General features: G+C 35.7%; 1 protein-coding gene across 1 annotated transcript; it reads left to right on the forward strand.

Moving 5' to 3' along the window:
- Positions 1-17,271: 17,271 nt before the first annotated feature.
- On the forward strand, positions 17,272-18,243 carry LOC122116248 (olfactory receptor 51F2). The gene has a single exon (XM_042689893.1). The coding sequence runs from the start codon at positions 17,293-17,295 to the stop codon at positions 18,241-18,243; it is 951 nt and encodes a 316-aa protein (XP_042545827.1). The 5' UTR covers positions 17,272-17,292.
- The last annotated feature ends 1,861 nt before the right edge of the window (positions 18,244-20,104 follow it).

Below are 20,104 nucleotides of genomic sequence, written 5' to 3' on the forward strand. Positions count from 1 at the left end.
GGTGCTGAGGAATTGAGCCCACGGCCTCATGCATGCAAGGCAAGTGCTCTACCACTGAGCCACCTTCCCAGCCCAAGTACAATCTTTTAAATATGTTGCTGGATTCAGTTTGCTAGTATTTAATTAATGATGTTTGTTTCTATATCTACAAAACATATTGGGTTGGAATGTTTTTCAGGTGATGTCTTTGGTTTTTGAGAACAAAAAATATAATGATCAGACTTGAGTTGTTTTCTTTGCTTGTGTTTTTGTGTTTGTAAAGAAATGCCATTAATTCTTCTGTAACTGTTGGAATTTACTAATGCATCATCTGGGCTTGAATCTTGCTTAGGAAGTTTAAAAATTACTAATTCATTTGTAGCAAAGAAGCAATACTGTTGTTTATTCTTATCTATTTATTTTCTGTATTTTAATTTCAAATCTAATCCTTATTATTTTCTCTCTCTTTTTTGCTTGCTTTGGGCTTAGTTTTTGCTCTCTTTTTGTCTGAAGTTCATTAAGGTAGAAACTTAAGCTATTCCTTTAAGATATTCCTTCCTTTTCAAGTAATCTTCACCTTTCTGGAGTGAATTTTGGTATGCTACTTTCACTTTTATTCTCTTAAAACAATTACCTCATTTACTTTGTGTATACTTTCTTGACCAGTTATTTTAGGAGTACAAGGTTTAATCTTCACATATTTGTGAATTCCCAGATTTCTGTTATAGAGTTCACTTGAACCATACCTCTAGCCTTGTTCTTTGCTGTGGATTTTTTTTTTTGAGATGGAATCTTTAAGACTTTTCTGCCCAGGCTAATGTTGAACCGCAATCCTCTGATCTCAGCTTCCAGAATAGCTAGAATTACATGTGTGAGTCACCAGCGCTGGGCTAAGGTTACAATTCTGATCTCTCTCTCTCTCTCTCTCACTTTCTCTCTCTCCCCCCTCTCTCCCATATCATCTTTTAAATGTTGAAATATTTTCTGAGAACAGAGAGCTGAAACAAATGAAAAAGTTCAAAAAAATTTCATTAGAAAGGATTGACAGAAACAGTCTAGAAGGGTTGCTATGATCACTGATAAAACCACATGCTATGTATTGAAGTATTGTATCTACAGATTATATTAGGAGTGGACATAAAGAATTTAGTACACATTTGGAAACAAGACAAACTCTGGAGCAGAATTAAAAATACAGGAAAGAAGCTTGGTGAACGTGAAGTATAAAGGCAGACTTTAAAGCTAGTAGTAATAAAGTGAGTGATTGAATGAAAGAAGCTAGGTAAACAATGTAGTATATATTGAAATTATTTCCTGATGACTAAATAAGTAAATATCAATAAGCTGGATACATTTTAGAATAAAATGTAGGTAAATATTTATATAACCTCAAGAGTGGAAAAGAATTATTTTAATGAAGAAACTAAAGATATAAATCATACAAGTAGAGATTAATGGACTTGGCTTGTTAAAATACAAAAAACTTATAGCAAAACAACTCCTACATTCCTTAAAAGACCAATTTCAAACTAGAGAAAATATTTGAAGTTACACATACACACACAGAGCATTAAAATCTAAGTTCTTACTATGAAAGAGTAAAAAATAGTGCACAGAAAAACGTCAGAAGAATTGGTTAACACAAGATAACTTGATTTCAGCTTTTGCCAAAGGAATGTGAATTCATGAACAGGTTCAGAGTAAAAAAGAGTTGAAAGTTGCCAGCAATAGATACAGCGAAGCTGACATGTGAATCCAGGTCTGATGAAAAGATGGTGATTTTTTTTTTTGGTGTCATATTGCCTCTTTGATGTTCAGAAGTAAATAAAAGAGAAATGTAATCGATGAGCTTAAGAAGCTGAATTGAACAATTATGCTTCAGTAAGTGTAAATTACCTAGATAAGAAAGGTAAGCAGTCCTGAAGATGTGCCTATGCTTGTATGTGTTAGGGTTTGGTTATTATATGCCAGGAGATACACACATATGTACACATCTACATGATTATGAAGCATACTTTTAGTAGGATTAGTTAAACTTACGAAAACAAAACATCTATGTGCAACTTAAGGCTTTTGACTAGGTATCAATCCATAGTTGTGCTTAAAGCAGTGGGGAGTTAAGTGCAGTCAGGAGCTTACAGGACCAGGACGTGGTAGTCAAAGACCAGAGTTATGGAGGACCTTATCTGTTACAGCATGGAGAATTAAAAAGGCTTTAGGTGGTGATGTTGAAGAATCAACACCAGAAGACTAGTGTTCGTCTTTACCTTCACTTTCAAAAATTCTTCTTGTGTTTATCTGAGTGAAATTACTCACTCACAGTGCAGCTTAAGTGTTCTCAGACATAATTAGTACAGATGCATAAAAAGACTATTTCCCATCTGAACAGAACTATTATTTTATTTTATTTTATTTTTTTTATTGTGAAAATACTGTACAGAGGAGTTACAATTACATGGGCAAGTTAATGAGTACATTTCTTATCAAGCATTGTAGCCTCCTCCTTTGTTTCCCCTTCCCATCCCTTCCCATCCTCCCCCCTCCCCCCTCCCCCTCTTCCCACCTAATCCCCCCCCCCCCCCCCCCCCCCGCATGAAAGTTGTAAAGTTCGTTTTTGACATAATGACTTGTACATCTCATTTGAACACAACTGTTTTGATTTGATCTTTAGACTATTCATATTTATAGTTGGATATATGGAGGTCATCTGTATGAATGCAGAACCTTTATAAGGACCTGTATAAGAACCTATGTAAAAAGAACCTTTTAACATTTTTTTCATTTTTATTTGCATGTATTGGTTGTATAAAAGTTTTTATTTTGATAGCTCTGCACATGTATATGCTGATTAAATCTCTCTGTCTCTCTTCTCTTCTCTTCTCTCTCTCTCTCTGTCTCTCTCTGTCCTCTCATTTGCTCATTTACTCAGCTAGGGTAAAAGCAGGTCTGCTGTATTTCTATGCTACTATGTAGCTCTCTGACCCTTGGTTTAGTTAACAGGACAAGTGGAAAAGAACTGAGCAAAAGAAAAATAAACATAAAAATAAATGTAGGAAGCTTGTGTTTGCATATCTTAATTAAAAATGAAATTGAATCCTTATGTTGATGACGGATATAGCATTTATGATGAGGACCTAGTATTTATTCCTAGTCTACTTTGTGTTTCTTGTAAGCAGTCTCATATGTGAATAGCTTGGGAACTCAAGTTTAAGTTACTTCCAGAAAAAAATGCCTGACTGTTAATTTAAGGATTATGTTAATCAATTCTGTATATTAGTTACTGCTTTCTAAGTAATTTCACACACACTATCCTATTTAATATTAGTTGTTCAGGCTGAGACAAACTTTTCTAGTCTCCTGATACATGCTAATGTGTGCAGTATCTGATACACGAATACCTTTCAATAATGAGTACTGAACTAGCTTACTCTCATACATGGACATATTTTCACACTCTAGGAAAGAGAATCATATGAGCTAAGAATTTGTTTTTATCCAGTTCCATTTAGGTTATTAGATTTATTTGCTTATAAAATTGGTTTAAAATGGAAGTAATAAAGTATTTGAGCCTACAGTTGAACAATTTATTGCAATCTAAAACTTACAGATATAATTTGTTCACAATGTTTTCATGTAGAAATCATCTTTTAACTTAGCTCTAAAAATTGAAATTCCACATCATCCCTCCTGCATAAGCCACTGAATAAAATTCTTATGATAATGATGCTGCTTGAGAAATATAAGAAAAAAGATACTTGCTTAAGGGGAACAATGAGGTACTGCTAATTTGAAAATGATCTATATACGTCCAAATGCTGGTATAAGCAGGTTTTGTGTGTGTGTGTGTGTGTGTGTGTATGTATGTGTGTAGTACTGGGAGCCATATGCTTGCTAGGCAGAGACTTTTCCACTGTAGCCACACATTCATCCCTTCTTTCTTCAGTTATTTTTCAGGTAGAGTCTCACTTTTTTTTTCTACTCTGGGCTGTTATTCATCTACCTGCATCTCCTGTGTAGTTGGAATGATAGGTGCCTACCATCTCCTATAGCATTTTTATTGTGCTTTTAACTTTTTGTTTTGGACTGGTTAGCCTCAGATCATTCCTTTTATTCTCTCTTTCCCAAGTAGCTGGGATTACAGGCAGAAGTCACCGTATCTGGTACTCAGCCAATGTATTTTTAAAAGAAGGAACAGAGATTTTTGGTTAACCCAGCAAGTCTGCTTAGGAGAACCTTTATAGTCATCTGCATAGTTATAATATTGCTCGACATTTTAAGAAAAGTGGAAAAATGAGGAAGCAAAGATTTTACTGGGGATGGCAAGCTTACTACAGTTCTAAGACATGGGATGTTGCATAGCCCGAAAGCCAGAAAACACTGTGGCTCACAGATGAAATATTATAGATGTTCTGTTTCTTTATCGACAAAGTGGAGTGAGGACACAGATAATCTGAAAACCCACATAGGTTTAGGATTTATTATCTTCCTGGTTGGAATGTAGTGTGCAATTTAGAGAGTAAGAAAAGCTATGGAAGGGTGTTATAAGCTATGTGTGATTCCATGATATACAAAATTAATCTAACATTTGCATGGATGATAAATTAGAATGAGGTGAGATTAAGGTGAGGTCACTTAATGGAATGGTGAGAGATTCTGAAGACCCCGAATGGTGAAACTGGAAATGAGACTAAGTACAGAGAAGTACAAAAGAGAAAAAAAAAAGGTTACATCAGTTTTAATGGAGGCATCAGAGAGAAAAGCTGAAGACGGTATTGATAGACCAGGCTTACTTGGCTAATAACATAAGGAATCATCACAAATGAGGGTCAGAATGTCTGTTTCTCATCAAATAGAAAGTTCAACAGAAAGACACGACAGAGGTCCGGAAGTGTTTGATCAAGCTGCTTTCAAGAACAAAACTTGTTTTCATCCCTTTATATCCTTCATTATTAACTGAAAGAAAGTACATTAATCAATTTAGGTTCAGAACTGCTGAATTGGAGGTGCAGAGATAATGTGTAAATTATTTTGGCAGTTAGGTGTATTTAGAAATGTATGTGTTTTTCAAGAGTCTGTTCTATGGACTTTTACACATAGTGGATGTTGATAGTCACTGAATTGATTAATAAAGAAGAAGAAATGCTTAATTTTGCAAAAATTAGTTTGAGCTAAGATATCGTTTTTGATTTCGAACAAAACATAGGGTGATGAGTGCAGAAACATTGATTTCAGCTACTAACTTTCTGTAATTGTTTTTGCATATTTTAATTCTCCTGACCTGTTGGAGATTAAGAATGATCAGTTTATTTAAAATTTAATAATGTTTATCCACATTTGTTATTACTATCCATGTAGTTAATAATAAATGAGATTCTTAAAACAATCACCAGAGTAGGTAATTCTTAACAATAACAAGGAATCTAAATTATATATAAGGAACCTTTTATTGTGTCTATTCCAAACAAAGCAAAATTTTAATCTTGATTACTTTTTAATCTTTGCTTTGAAATATCTGGTTCTGTTTCTGTTGGCCCGCAGGAAAGATATGACATGTTAAAACATGTGTTTACTCTTAATTTTATCCAATTGTTCTATTGTTTTGCTAGTCAGTGATTTTGTAATCTTTGGTGCTTTTGCCTTGAGCAATTTTACTAAAAATTGGCAATATTGTTCTGTTCAATCAGTTCAATCTCCAGGATCGTCACCACTGCCTTAAGAATAGGTCATTAATTAAATGTGCTTAAGGTACTTTGTTGGGTAAAAAATAAGGTACTCAAGGGTTTTTCGAAAAAACATATTTTAAAATAATTCTGAGCTATTGAGAATCTAAAAACCTACTAAATATTTCATAAATCCTGTGACACCACATTTCTATGATCAAATTTAGGGTCCTGCATATGCTAGGCAAATATTTCATCACTGAGTTACATCTCTAGCCTAAGACTTAGTGAAAGTCGTAATGACTTGACTTTTGGTAGTTAGCCACTGCTACCAGGCCTTTCTTATGCTAAGGCTCATCATATAAATGGATATTAGTAATTCTTACTGCTCATCACTTATACTCACACCAGTAAAACAATAGAAAAGAAAAACATACTATACTTTTGTGACAACTCTCTGATGCTTGTTACCGTAAGGAACTTGGGTTGTTTTTATATAGTGGGAATAGGGAAATTTATAGCTTGAATTTGGATGAATTTTGGATGAATTCATATTTACTGAGTGGTGAGAAGAAGTGTAATTTGGGGGAAATGAGGAGTTTTTAGTCAGTGGGTATAAACAAATTTTAGAGAGTTTCCATATGACATAGTTTCTACAGTTAATAATAGTGTATTTAGCACTTAAATAATTTATGGCGGACCTCATATTACATTTTGTCACCGCAGACAAAACAAAAGCCCATTGGGCTTTCTAGAAGTGATGGATACAATTATTACCTTTATTGGTTTGATAGCTTCATGGATAAGTACATACTTACAAACTTACCAAACTGCATATGTGGGATTTGGGAGTGCAGTCAATTATACCTAAACAAAAGGAGAAAAAAGGCAATTTTAAAAATTTCAACCTGTGAATGAAATTTAACCAGGGACTTAGACTTATCAGGGTTGAAAAACTAGATCATTCTAATGAGCAGAAACCTACATTCTGGAAATGGCTCAGGAAATCTAGAAAAAAAATGTTAAAGGAGGGTGATGATAATATTAGATCTTTGGACCAATCTCAGTTGATTTTTATTGCTGTTTAGTCTAATAAGCAATAGCATTCTTGGGGTAACCTATCATTCTTATGTTTTAAGATTCGAAACAGGAAATGTCTAATATTTTTGAAAATGAAAATATAAAAAATCAAATATATAGTAACTTACAGGCATTGCTTTTCTACAGTGACAGTCACTTGTACCAGTTTTTTCCTCAAGCTCAATAAACTTTTTATTTTGAAAGGAACAGACTAAGGATAGCCCTGTGGATCTGTTTTATTTCGACACTATAGATGATGGAGTTGAGCATGGGGTACAAAAGCAGGTATATATTGGCCATCAATGAGTGGACCACTTTGGATGCTGACCAACCATAGTGTTGCACCAAGGACAGGCTTATCATAGGAATATAGAAAATAGCAACTTCTCCAATGTGAGAGACACAGGTGTAAATACCTTGGGCCATTCTTCAGGTGAAGCAAAATTAAGGACAGAATGAATGATCAAGATGTAAGACAGGACAATGCATGAGGTATCAATCCCTGTGGTAAGGTAAGTGTCTGAACATGCTAGTTTAATCACATCTGGATGGTAATAGTAAGAGTGGGAAAGAGTATGCATTTTAAAGAAAGACAGAGGCCTAAGGTGGCACTATTAATACCAGAGTACGGAGGAGGTGGCTGGCATCTGTAGTTTTGTTGCTGTTCAAGAAAATATGATATATGTACACAATGGAATTTTATGCTTTTATCAGAAAGAATGACATCGCCCCTTTCATAAGGAAATTGAAAGACCTGGAAAAATTTAGTGAAATTCATATTAAGTGAAATAAGCCAGACCCAAAGAAACATAAGCTCTATGGTTTCCCACATTTGTAATAATTAGTATATGCCTAGGATAGTCTTGGCAGAGAATAAGAATAGTTCAATAGCTATGTACTTATGACCATACAAAATAACTGAAATGAACTAATAATTGAAATGAACTCCAAGACATGGAAACAACAGATCTTTTTTTTTATTTTTTTGGTTGTTGACCTTATTGTCTCCAATGTATCTAGTTCTTTCTTCTTATTTTATTTCATTTTTCTTTTTTCATTGGTTTATCCCTGGCAATCAGTCTTTGGTTCTGGTACCCCCCTCCCCTCCGTCTTGTATATACATTTATCTGTTTTGGGGAAAGGAAAGGGAATAACAAAATGCTGAAAGAAGGACACAGGATGACCCATTGCAACAATGAAACTCACAAGGCACTATTGCCGAAATGAACTTTACAACTTTGGGGGAGGGGGTCGAATGAGGGAGGGAAGGGATAGTGGGAGAACAATAAAGGAATGGGTAAAAACCATTGACAAGAAATGTACTCATTATCTTACTCATGTAACTGTAACCCCTCTGTACAGCGTCTTCACAACAAAATAAAAAAAAAATTAAAGGAATGTAGTTGAGGAGGTGGGAGGGAAGGGATGGTAGGGGGAAAAACAAACAAGGAGGCAACAATGCTTGATAAGAAATATACTCATAACGACTTGTACTTCTCATTGTCGAAACGAACTTTACAGGGGGGGGGGAGGATGGGAAGGGATGGGAAGGGGAAACAAAGGAGGAGGCTACAGTGCTTGATAAGAAGTGTACTCATTATCTTGCCCATGTAATTGTAACCCCTCTGTACAGTATTTTCACAATAAAAAAACTTATCCAATAAAAGAAATTCTAAAAACATTTTAAAGTGCTAGATTTTCATTGTAAAAGAAGATGTAGAAAGACTTAAAATCAAATAATAGATATATTACTGATAATATTATTCAATCCAGATGCTGAAGTGGTAACCCAGATGACGATACATTGTACACATATACTGCTTTATTAAATTGCAAAAAATTAATATATATCTTAAAATTATGATAAATAAGGAATGGGTGTATTGGGAGGAACAGGTGAGAATTTTGAAAGGGATGACATTGATCAAGATGCACTGCATTCATAAACTGCTTCTGTGAATAGCAACTCCTTTGTACAACTACTTAAGATAGTAATAATATTTTAAAAATCAAGAGGAAGATTTGTTGAAAAATAAAATATAATATTAGGTGATAGAGTATAAACCTTACTTATGATACTAAATATTCTGCCAGTGATTTTATAAAATATATTTCTGTTGTAAAGATACTATACAAAGGGGTTACCGTTACATGAGTAAGGTAATGGGTACACTTCCTATGGAGCATTGTTACTCCCTCCTTTGTTTTTTCCCTACTATCCCTTCCTTCCCCAACTTCTTCCCCCCCCACCAAAGCTGTAAAGTTCATTTTCAAGGTAGTGTCTTGTACATCTCATTGTTACAATGGGTCAAGCTGTATCCTTATTTAAGCATTTTGGTATTTCCCTTCCCCTCTCCAAATTAGAACAATGTATATACAAGATTCAGGGCACTGAAATCAAATACTGTGAAAACAGGGGTTATACCATGGGGAGAGAACATACAAAAGAAACAAAAAAATCACACAGTACATTGTAAGTACATTAAAAACAACAACAAGAAAGATAAAAGCTCTTGTGTCCCTATCTTGAGGTTCATTTTGCTTAGCATCATCTTATATGGTCATTTGTACATATCTGCTAGTGATTTTATATTAGGTTTTGGAGTTTTGATTAAACCTATAGTTCCTTGACTTACAATTCTACCCGAGAAAAATATTTAACTAGAAATTATTATTAGATAATGTTATATTATTTAATATATTAGCTCATATATTAGATAATAATATAGAATGTGATGTAGATCTCAGAGGATAGGGTGTACACTAATATGAATTGATTTTTCTGTAAGCCTATGTGAGTATTTGTAATTAGGTATCAATCAAAGCACAAAAGAAGCAAAATAACCACCTCCCCCTTTATTTTACCAGCATGCTATTGAAAGAGGAGCCTCCTTTGCCTTTGATTGTAGGGAGAGAATATATCACAATCCTGCAGCTATAAGCTTTATACTAAGTTGAGATGGAAATCTAGTACTATTAACAGGAGTGGATTTCCCTGGGGCCCAAATCCCTCTCTGTCTATCTATAATAGATATATAATAAACTGTGGAAACTCAGAGGTACAGTGGTGGCCAGACATTAATGTTAAAGGAAAACAAGTCACATCCACAGTTGGTTCTCTGTATTGTGTTATGTATCCACAGATGGAAATCATTTGGGATAAAAGTTACAAGAATTCACTAGACACTATGTAGGAAATGAACTATACAACTTGGGGGGGAGAATGGGGCTGGGAGGGGAAATACTGGGAGAAAATGAGGGAGGGGATGACACTGTTCAAAAAGAAATGTACTTATTACTTGAGTTATATAACTATAACTCCCCGGTACATCACCTTTACATAAAATAAAAGTCATGTGAGTGTGAAACAAGTTGTGACTTCTACCTTGACAACATCCACTAAACTACGTAATCTAACTCTTTGTCTAGAATTTACATTATATTAGGTGTTATAAACAATGGAGAGATAAAGAGCATGTAAAGGTGTCCCTGGGCTATATGCAAATATGGAATATAGATTTGAGCATCAGTGACTTTTGATGAGGGTTCTTGGAACAAATATGCCGCAGATATTGAAGGGTGGCTGTAAATGATAAGTTTAGATGATGTTTGAGGTACTGGGAAACAAAGAGATACTTATCATTATCTCTGGATTATAAGTTTTATGTGAAGTTAAGGGAGCAAACTCTTGTTCACTGAAATAATAATAATAATAACAATGAAAAAAAAGTCTTGAAATCATATACAATCTCTAAGGCCCCACGTCTACCCTGTCATATCAACTCACAATGAGAATAATATGTCCATTTTTAAATCTATTTGTTTTTAGACACCAACTAAATGCTCCCCAAGAATTGGGTGGGCTCCCGATCATTGTTCCCTATTTTGGTCATGTCTAGGGTAACTGGGGTGGATGACAAGTACTCATGTGAGTGGCTACTTGATCTCCTATTTGCTTTTCTCTGGTAGTATTAAATTCAAGGTTTTGGACTTGTGGGGGAGTTTGGCCATCTTTGTAGATGTAGATAGTTGAGAAATGAATGCAAACTTGTTTATAATTTAATTAGAAAGTAAAGCCACACCCAAACATTATTATCTCTTTAGTATAGAATCTTATACTGATGGACAGAATGTGATGTTTGCCTAGATAGCAGTATCAATTGGTGTATTGATCAGTCTATCTTTTAATAAAAAATATTATTCTTGTGTTTTTCTGCTTGAGACATTTCAGTGGCAGAAAGCATGAAGGAACTCAGTTCAAGCACTATAACTATGTAGAATTCTCATCAGCTCTTTAGACTTTTATTTTAAAAACCAAATAGCTAATCATAATTAAATCATTTGGATCACTGATAATGAAACCATTCACCATTGTCACTTTCAAAGATCTGATCATCTGTTGAGGGTTTCCATTCAAATCCTTCTGAGATATTCAGACTATAAAGACAATAGAATAGTTCCCAATTATCTCTGCCTGTTGTACCTAAGCCCTGGTGTGGTTCTGATGGCCTGATGAATACAAGCAGGGCCTGTGTGACTTTTCTTTTAACCAATTGAATACTGCAAAGATGGCAGGACATATTGTTTTTGTGTCATCCTGGCTCTAATAAAGTAGATAACATGTTGATAGGACCTCATAGAAAATCGAGCCAGTAATTAGCCTGGAATTAAATATGGCTCTTTCCAATTAATATCTAGTAAGAAATTCAGTACTTCTCTTCAACAAGTCTCAAGCATCTGATGGAATCTTGCTAATAATCATGTAAATTTTAAGTGTATCCTTTCCATGTTCGGCAATGCATAAGATGTAGCTTTTGTAGAAGATTTTAAGCTGTACCAGATTCCCAGGCTTTGGAGATGGTAAGGTGAAATGATTATTTACCTTTAAGTCACTACTTAAAGGCTTAAAATACACATTTGGCAGTGGTTATGTGTATATGATCATATAAAATGATGCTTATTGAAATGAACTCAAAGAAATGGAGACAAGAGGTTTTATTTATTGTGCTGTTTGTGGTTCTTTCCCTCCCTTTAGTTTATTCCATTTTGTCACTGTTTTTGATTTCTGTACCCTTTTTTTGGGGGGGGGTCTGGTCGTGGGGCCTGAACTCTGGGTTTGGGCACTGTCCCTCAGCTCTTCAGCTCAAGGCTAGTGCTCTACCACTTGAGCCACAGCGCCACTTCCGGCTTTTTTCTTTTTCTTTTTGCTTATGTGGTGCTGAGGAATCGAACCCAGCTCCTCAGGCATGCAAGGCAAATGCTCTACCACTGAGTCACCTTCCCAGCCCTGTACCCTTTGTTTTGTATGTAAGTTTATCTGATTTGGGGAGAGAAAGAGGAAGCACAGAAATGATGCGGCAAAGGGTGAACCAATTCAGCAGTGATACTAACTAGATACCATGTTAGAAATGAACTGTACAACTTGGAGGGAGTGGGAAGGGAAAAATTGGGAGAAAATGAGGGAGAGGGTGACTCATTACCTGAATTATGTATCTAAATCCTCTGTATATCACCTTTACAATAAAAATACTCATTTGGGTTGTTTTCCAATACTCCACCATCTCAGGACCTAAAGTGCATTAAAACACTTACATACAGAGTGACATTTACTTCTACCCCTAATGACATATCATAATTAGTTACTGAGATTTTGAAATTATTGAAAACAAAGACAGAATTTTTACTTTTGCAAGAGCCAGTCACCTGTGGCTCCTACCTGAAATTCTAGCTACTCAGGAGGCTGAAAATCGTGGCTTAAAGTCAGCACTGGAAAGTCTGGAAGACTCTTATTACCACTAAACTATCAAAACCCCAGAAGTAGAGTTGTGGCTCAAGTGGTAGAGCACTGGCCTTGAGAAAAATGAAGTTAGGGACAGCATCCAAGACCCAACTTGAAGCCTGAAGACTGGCACCAAATTTTTTTTAAAAGAAAAAAAAGAAAAGAAACTAATCAAGTAACAAATGCATACTATTTCTAAGAGGGTTTGGGATTATGAGTGGTCATAAAATTACCTGAACAGGAAACTACTTATTTCATGTCAATAAACACATGTTTTTTCCTAAATTAAAATGGCCCTATCTAGTTTTACCTAATGATAGTGTTTATAAACCACAGGCCCAGATTCACAAATGAAAAACAAATGAGAATTAGTTGCAGTAAATGCTACCTTAACAGTTGTTCTGTTTAACCCCATAAAAGTCAATTATATCTTAAGAAATAAATTATTTTTCTTTATGCCTGTGGGCAAGTCTGAAGAATCATCTTTCTTTCTTTCTTTCTTTCTTTTTTTTTTGGGGTCCGGTCATGGGGCCTGAACTCTGGGCCTGGGCGCTGTCCCTCAGTTCTTCAGCTCAAGGCTAGCACTCTACCACTTGAGCCACAGCACCACTTCCGGCTTTTTTCTTTTTTGCCTATGTGGTGCTGAGGAATCGAACCCAGGGCCTCTGGCATGCAAGGCATGCACTCTACCACTGAGCCACCTTCCCAGCCCAGAATCATCTTTCTTATATACATAGAATTAAAAGAAATTGAACAAATCAAGATTTGGGGGAAAAGAGAGAGATGGAAAAAGATAGAGATATATCGGGAGCAAGTTAACTGCCAGAATCTTGCTAGTCTTCCTTTTACTTATTTTATTCTTTATAGCATCATAACCATTATTGCTGTGATTTTTTTTTCTCTCATAGATCTAAGAGCAGCTGCAACCTTCAGGATCTTCTTTACTCTTGTGGAATCTTATTTTTCCCGAAAGTACCAGTAGGACAACTCTCCTCTCTGAATTTTCCCAGAATTCTTTGATTAAAATACATGATGTGACAGTTTGATGTCCTGTAAGTTAAAACTCAAGCTCTCCAGAAAGACAGTACCGATATTATACTCTGAAGAATGGTTTCTGTAACCACTTTGCTGCTTCTTTTAGATTTTTTTTTAAATGGTTCATGACTGTGAATGCTGACTCAAAACTAGTCTATGACTAATTTTGAAAGCCTTAGTTTTTACTTTGTGTTGTGTTTCAGCTAGTATGAGGAATCCCCTGGGAAATCCTCATCGTCACACCTAGCTAGAGTCCCAGGAGGCTCTTGGCAGCAGGTTTGCATTACATGCTGAGGTTCTTATAGAGAACTGAGTCCATGAGGCACCAGAGTCCCTCGCTGGAGAGCAAGTGGGAAGAGCATCTCTCCCTTTGTTGGTAAGACAGTAAGGGCACAAAGCCCAGGCCCATAGAGGGAGAGTGTTGAAGTCTCACGAGAAAAGGTATAGAGGAGAGAAGCAAGAATGAGGACTGGAAGGGCAGATGCCTAGAACAGGATTATAGATCAGCGGTGAAAGAGAAGTTTAGAGGAATGGGCGAATGTTAAAGGCTGTGGGAATTAAGGAATATCAGCAGATGCTTGTCAACATATATTTCTTTCCAGGAGAAAACAGTGAGTGCAGTCCATGAAGTTGCGTAGATTCTGTGAGTCTGGGTAGTATTAAATGTGACATTATTGTACATTTTATTTCTGCTGTTTCGCTCAACTTTTACATTAGGGCGATTTCTACATTGTTATTTGTTAGGAAATAAATTGAGTACTTTCTTTTGGTATCAGTTTGATTTTTTTCAAGATCCTGTATTCTGAATTTCCTTCTGGCTCTCTTCAGAATAGTCATTCATTTTTAGAAAGATTTACCTCAAATAAATCTTAACATTTTTGACCATAATAGAAACAACTAGGAATAGAAGAACAAGACTATTTTTAAAGTCCAGGGCACACTTGTAATGGGACCAAAGATGGGAATGAATTGCCAAGTTCCTACCTCCAATGAAGGAGCAAAACTTTCTACCATCATCTTTATTCTTTTCCCTGCCAAAATAAGTATACATTCCACTATCCACCATTTATGCCAACAAAATACAGCAATATATAGTTAGTGCTGAAGCTTCCTGTGTCTAAAGCCTTTACCCTTAGCCAAACAACAGATCATCATGAAAATGGCAAGAAACCTAGTCGAGTTTATCACAATTACATGGGACAAACCTGCGATCCACCTATTAGAGTTGTTTGATCTGGGCTGAGCTCTGATTTCAAAGTTTCAGCATTTCCCAAATGACTCTAAACCTGCAAGCATGATCTGCATTAATTTAATCTACCAACTTCCTTAGTACTTAAAAAGAAATGCTTACAAATGAGATGTGATGGCTGGAGTGGTCATTGCTACACCTGACCCGTTCTATGAGCTTTAGAGCACATTCCATTATACTATCAAAGGACAAATACCCTCTAGTTGTTTTTCTCTATATAATGCTGAATATATTTGCACATTTACAGTAGTTAATGTACTGTAGGCTCTACTTGAGTTTATTTAATCAAAAATATAAACATTATTAATATTTCAAATTTATGTGCTAGTTAATGGCTGAGTCAACATCTACTTATAGAAAATTCCTTTTTTTTTCAGTAAATGCATTAAGGAATAAAGGCAATTCTTAAAGTTTCTTAATACATTTGTCCAGAAATTCCTCTGTTACAAAATAATCATTTTATTTACATACTTTGCAGCATGAATATTTTATAGGGTAAAATGGTTATTCTACCTAAAACCCACTTTTATAAAATTTTTCTCAGTGTTGAATTTTTGCAAATAGGAAAAGCTTTTTTTTTTTTTTAGTGATCTACTATCTTGCTACTTAGGGCAATTGTAATGATTCATAGGCTAATCTTTTAGATTATTTTTATAGTAAAGTATCAAATAAAATACATGCTTTCATGTTTCATTTCTAGAATGACACGTTTTCTTTGTGTTACTGTCTCATAAAATGTTGAAGAGAGTTTTGATATTATACATAAAATCATGTCAATCATTTTAATTACAATGCTATGCTTTGGCAGAGGACCTATGAGCATAAACACAAATATGCCCCAAATGAGTTTTAACATCATGTCTGGATCCTGGAAGCCAGAACTGGCATTCAGATATTTATTTGAAATTTGTCATTATATAGGCTGAATCCATGAAAATGGGCAAGGTATTGTAATTGATTTGAGAGTGGATGGGTAGAGGGTAAATTATCCGGAGACCATAAAAGAATGTAAGTGTATCAAGTGAAAACTAAAAGTCAAGCCCAAGTCAGTCAGACAAAGAGAGAAAAGAGAGGCAGAAGAGACATAATGACAAGGAATGTCACACAGTACATGGAAGAGAAATTCCCCAGAGAGAACCAACAGCAAAGACTGAAGAGTTGGATAAATGGTATAGTCATTGTCATGAGTCAACTAGATTTGGCAGATTTTTCCCCATAAAAAGTCTAGTTCTGCATATAGACACCACCAGTATTAAGGTGAGTGTTCAGAGAATCTTAATGAACTTCATCTCTGTGTGATTCATATGCAATTACACTTGATATATAGACTCTACTCCAAATACACCACACTGACCAGGAAATATCTCTGTAAAAACACAAAGTGAAAACTGCCTGTCAGGAATATGTTTCAGCCAGGCTGAAAGATTCCTTGTATATGTTCCTCAGCTCTGATCAATGAAAGTATCTGGGGTCAGATATATATGTACATTATGTACATGAACTTCAGTTTTCCCCTGTATATTAGAAATAAGAATTTTAGGAATAACAATGTTAGAAATAAGAATATTTTGCTTCTTTCATAGCAGTGATGACTGAATCAGATTATGGTTATGGAGAAGACTGTACCTGCATGCACTGAGCATATGATCATGCTCATGGAGTACTGTGAATTATGGTATTCTAAATTTCAAAGTAGCCGGTGATACTATCATAATGTAATGCATACTGCACTCTGTTAAAAATAAATGGTGAAGCTTCTTTCTCCCTCTCTTACACCCTTCATGCTACTTCCTCTGCCCTCTTTTTACTCCTTTTCCTTTGTCTCTCTTTCTCTATTCTTGATCTTATGTTTTTTTTTTTGTACATTGACAATGTTTTCTTGATAAGTAGGTAGGTTGTTTTGAAGCTATAGAATTATTAAATTGCTGAGTCTTATTGCCTCATCTTTAAAGCACATGTGATACTGACATGGATAAAATTATCGAACCTGTGTAGATGTTCAATCACGCATGGAGAATGCTCAACACATGAAACCAGTATCTATTTCCCTTACTGGAATTCAAAGAGCCATCCTATTATCACACACATAGACATAGGTATCTCAAAGCTATTTTTGCCATTCTTCTGGATATTTCTGAAGAAGGTCTAATGCTCAGTGCAATTTGTTTTCCCAAGAGTACTCAAGCTAGGTTTCTCATAATATTATGTAGCTATGTTATGGGTAGTTAGTTATACAGGTAGAGTGATTACAGTGATTTTATTCTGATGTTTTGCCACTAAAGAGAAAGACTGACTTGATTTGATGTGGAATGTTTCAGGTAATTTTCTTTTCTTAGTAAATATATAACAGGGAAACTTGAAGGGAAGTGTGTAGCTTAAAAAGAAAAGAAAAGAAACCAAAGATTTTCAAGAGTTAGCAATACTAATTGAATGAATGCGGTATCAGATAATCTATACACAGTGTGCTATGTTCAACTATTCCCACATCCTTGTCTTCTTAGTCCTTCACCATGTTGGTCCTCAATAACACCAGTGCTCAGCCTGTGATCTTCCTCCTGACTGGTATCCCAGGCCTGAGAGCAGACCAGGTCTGGTTCTCTATTCCCTTCTGTCTCCTGTATGTCATCGCTCTGTCTGGAAACAGCATGATTCTGTTGGTGGTCTTTTGTGAGCCGAGCCTCCACGCGCCTATGTACTACTTCCTCTCCATGCTTTCAGCCACAGACCTGAGCTTGTCCTTATGCACACTTTCCACGACCCTTGGTGTCCTTTGGTTGGATGCCCGAGAGATCAACTTAAATGCCTGCATTGCTCAGATGTTCTTTCTCCATGGATTTACCTTCATGGAGTCTGGGGTGCTGCTGGCTATGGCCTTTGATCGTTTTGTGGCCATCTGTGACCCACTGAGATATACCACCATCCTTACCAATACCAGGATTGCACAGATCGGGGTGATTGTGCTGATACGAAATGTCGCGGTCATGTTGCCAGTTGTGCTCTTTGTCAAGAGGCTGTCCTTCTGCAGCTCTTTAGTCCTTTCACACGCTTACTGCTACCATGTTGATCTCATTCAGCTGTCATGCTCAGACAACAGAATCAACAGCATCCTTGGGCTTTTTGCCCTGTTCTCCACTACAGGATTTGATTGTCCTTGCATCTTACTCTCCTATATCCTGATCATCCGATCTGTCCTTAGCATTGCTTCTTCGGAGGAGAGGCAGAAAGCTTTCAATACCTGCATATCCCATATCAGCGCTGTGGCCATCTTCTACATTCCTCTCATCAGCCTGTCCCTTGTCCACCGCTATGGCCGTTCAGCACCGCCATTTATCCACACCATCATGGCCAATGTCTTCCTACTCATTCCTCCTGTGCTCAACCCTATCATTTACAGTGTCAAGACTAAGCAGATTCGGAAAGCTATTAACAAGGTGTTAATGCAGAGGAAAAGCCATGTCTAATCAGCAGTTTTCTCAGACTGGGCAGAACATGGAGAATGGAATGCTTCTACCCAAATTACCACATAGGCCTCCAGGCGTCCACACTATGTACTTGATAGGATGTATGACTATTTTTTTAAACTTAGACTGCCTGTACGTTTCTAACAATGCCATCTAAATTATGGATTTATTTTCATTATAAGATGATATATTTGTAAACAAACCATTTGTGGTTTCAACCATCATCAGAGATGTATGAAGTAACAGTTCAGGCTCTAGAGACAATTTGAAAAGTCTATTTTTTAACATGGAAGTGTTCCTAAATAAACCAATTGTTCTTTTCTTAATGACACAAAAATCATTTTAATGAGCTTGAATTTTGTTTGAATTACATTCTTTTAAAATTGTCACCTTGCTGAATAGATCCTGAGTAAGTGTCAATGATCCTATCAGTAAGTATCAACGTAATTTGACCTTGATTCTTGACAGATGGATCTGTAATGCCCTTTATCATGTGCAGAGCCAATGCAGGAATAAAATGGGTATGAAGTGGTCAATTTCAGTTTCTGTTCCTATTGGATGAACATTGGAGGTTGTTAACAATATTACTAGCATTCCAGGCATGAGGGTAACATTTCCAAATATTTTATCAAGTTTAGACTTGGTTAAGGGAGCTCTCACTTTTGGGTCATTTTTATCTCTATATCTGCCATTATAACTTGAATCATAGGTTGACTAGGGGGATAACAGAGATCCTTAGTGACTGATATCCATACATAGGTAGTTTGTACCCAGTTTTTGAGTTACTGTGGGTACTATCCGGTAGTTAATGTTAGATATTTTCACCCTTTCTGTTTATTTCAATGTTTCTATCACATACAAATTCTCAGGGCTTTGTTTAATCCCTTCTTCCAGTCTTGCTGACTTTTTACCTTTAACAAGTACCTAAGTGTCTGTACAACTACTTAATTAAGACAATCTCTTTTCCACACGAAGTAAAGAAAGGATGCTACTCAAAACTCCACCAATTGTAAGGATTTTCCTTTACCAGTCTGCTTCATTGCTGTCCATATGTGAGACATGGTTCAAACATGGTTGCCACAACTTATCCACTAATCCATCAGTAAACTAAGCAAGAGAATTTTTATCTTTTCAACAATAATCAGAAATATCTGATAGAATATGGATATTAGGTCATGGGAAGACATCCACTTAACATTGATAGCAATCATGAAATCCAAAACTACCTGCTCAGATAATTTGGCTTTTATATTTGTAACCTGACACCTCACCTTTTTTGCTATGGAATATAAACCCAGAAGTAGACTGGATGGTATATCTATCTTTGGTTTTTCTGAAAAGACATTTCATTAGCATATATTAGTTTCACAAGGGAGAGCCTCATTGTAACATCCATATATGCATACAATATACCCTCTCAAACTTTCTCTCTATGATTGCCTTTTACCCCCCGCCCCCGCCTTGTCTTAAAACAATTGTAGCAGGTTTCAATGATTTTTATAAAAATACAGGTAAAAGGAGAATTAGGAGGTGAGTGAAAAAATATAGGCAACAAAAATGATATTGCAACAATTTGTAAAGCAAAAATCATGAAGGAAATTTCCTTTCTGTTTTCCTTTTCTTTTTCCTTTTTCAACAGAATAAAAGACAACTCTTATTGACTGGGAAAAAACATGAATTATGCATCTGATAAATGCTGAATATCTGGAATATGGAAGAGCATAATCTTACTAAAATATAAACAAAATAACTAAATAGATACTTCCAAAATGGTCAATGAACAGATGGCCAATATTATATGAAAATATCATCATGACTAATTATTCTCAAACTGTATCTAAGTTCTTGCCTCATTGCAGCT

Source organism: Dipodomys spectabilis, unplaced genomic scaffold (genome assembly GCF_019054845.1).
Source record: "Dipodomys spectabilis isolate Male_0828 unplaced genomic scaffold, ASM1905484v1 ptg000003l, whole genome shotgun sequence".
Classification (NCBI taxonomy): Eukaryota; Metazoa; Chordata; class Mammalia; order Rodentia; family Heteromyidae; genus Dipodomys; species Dipodomys spectabilis.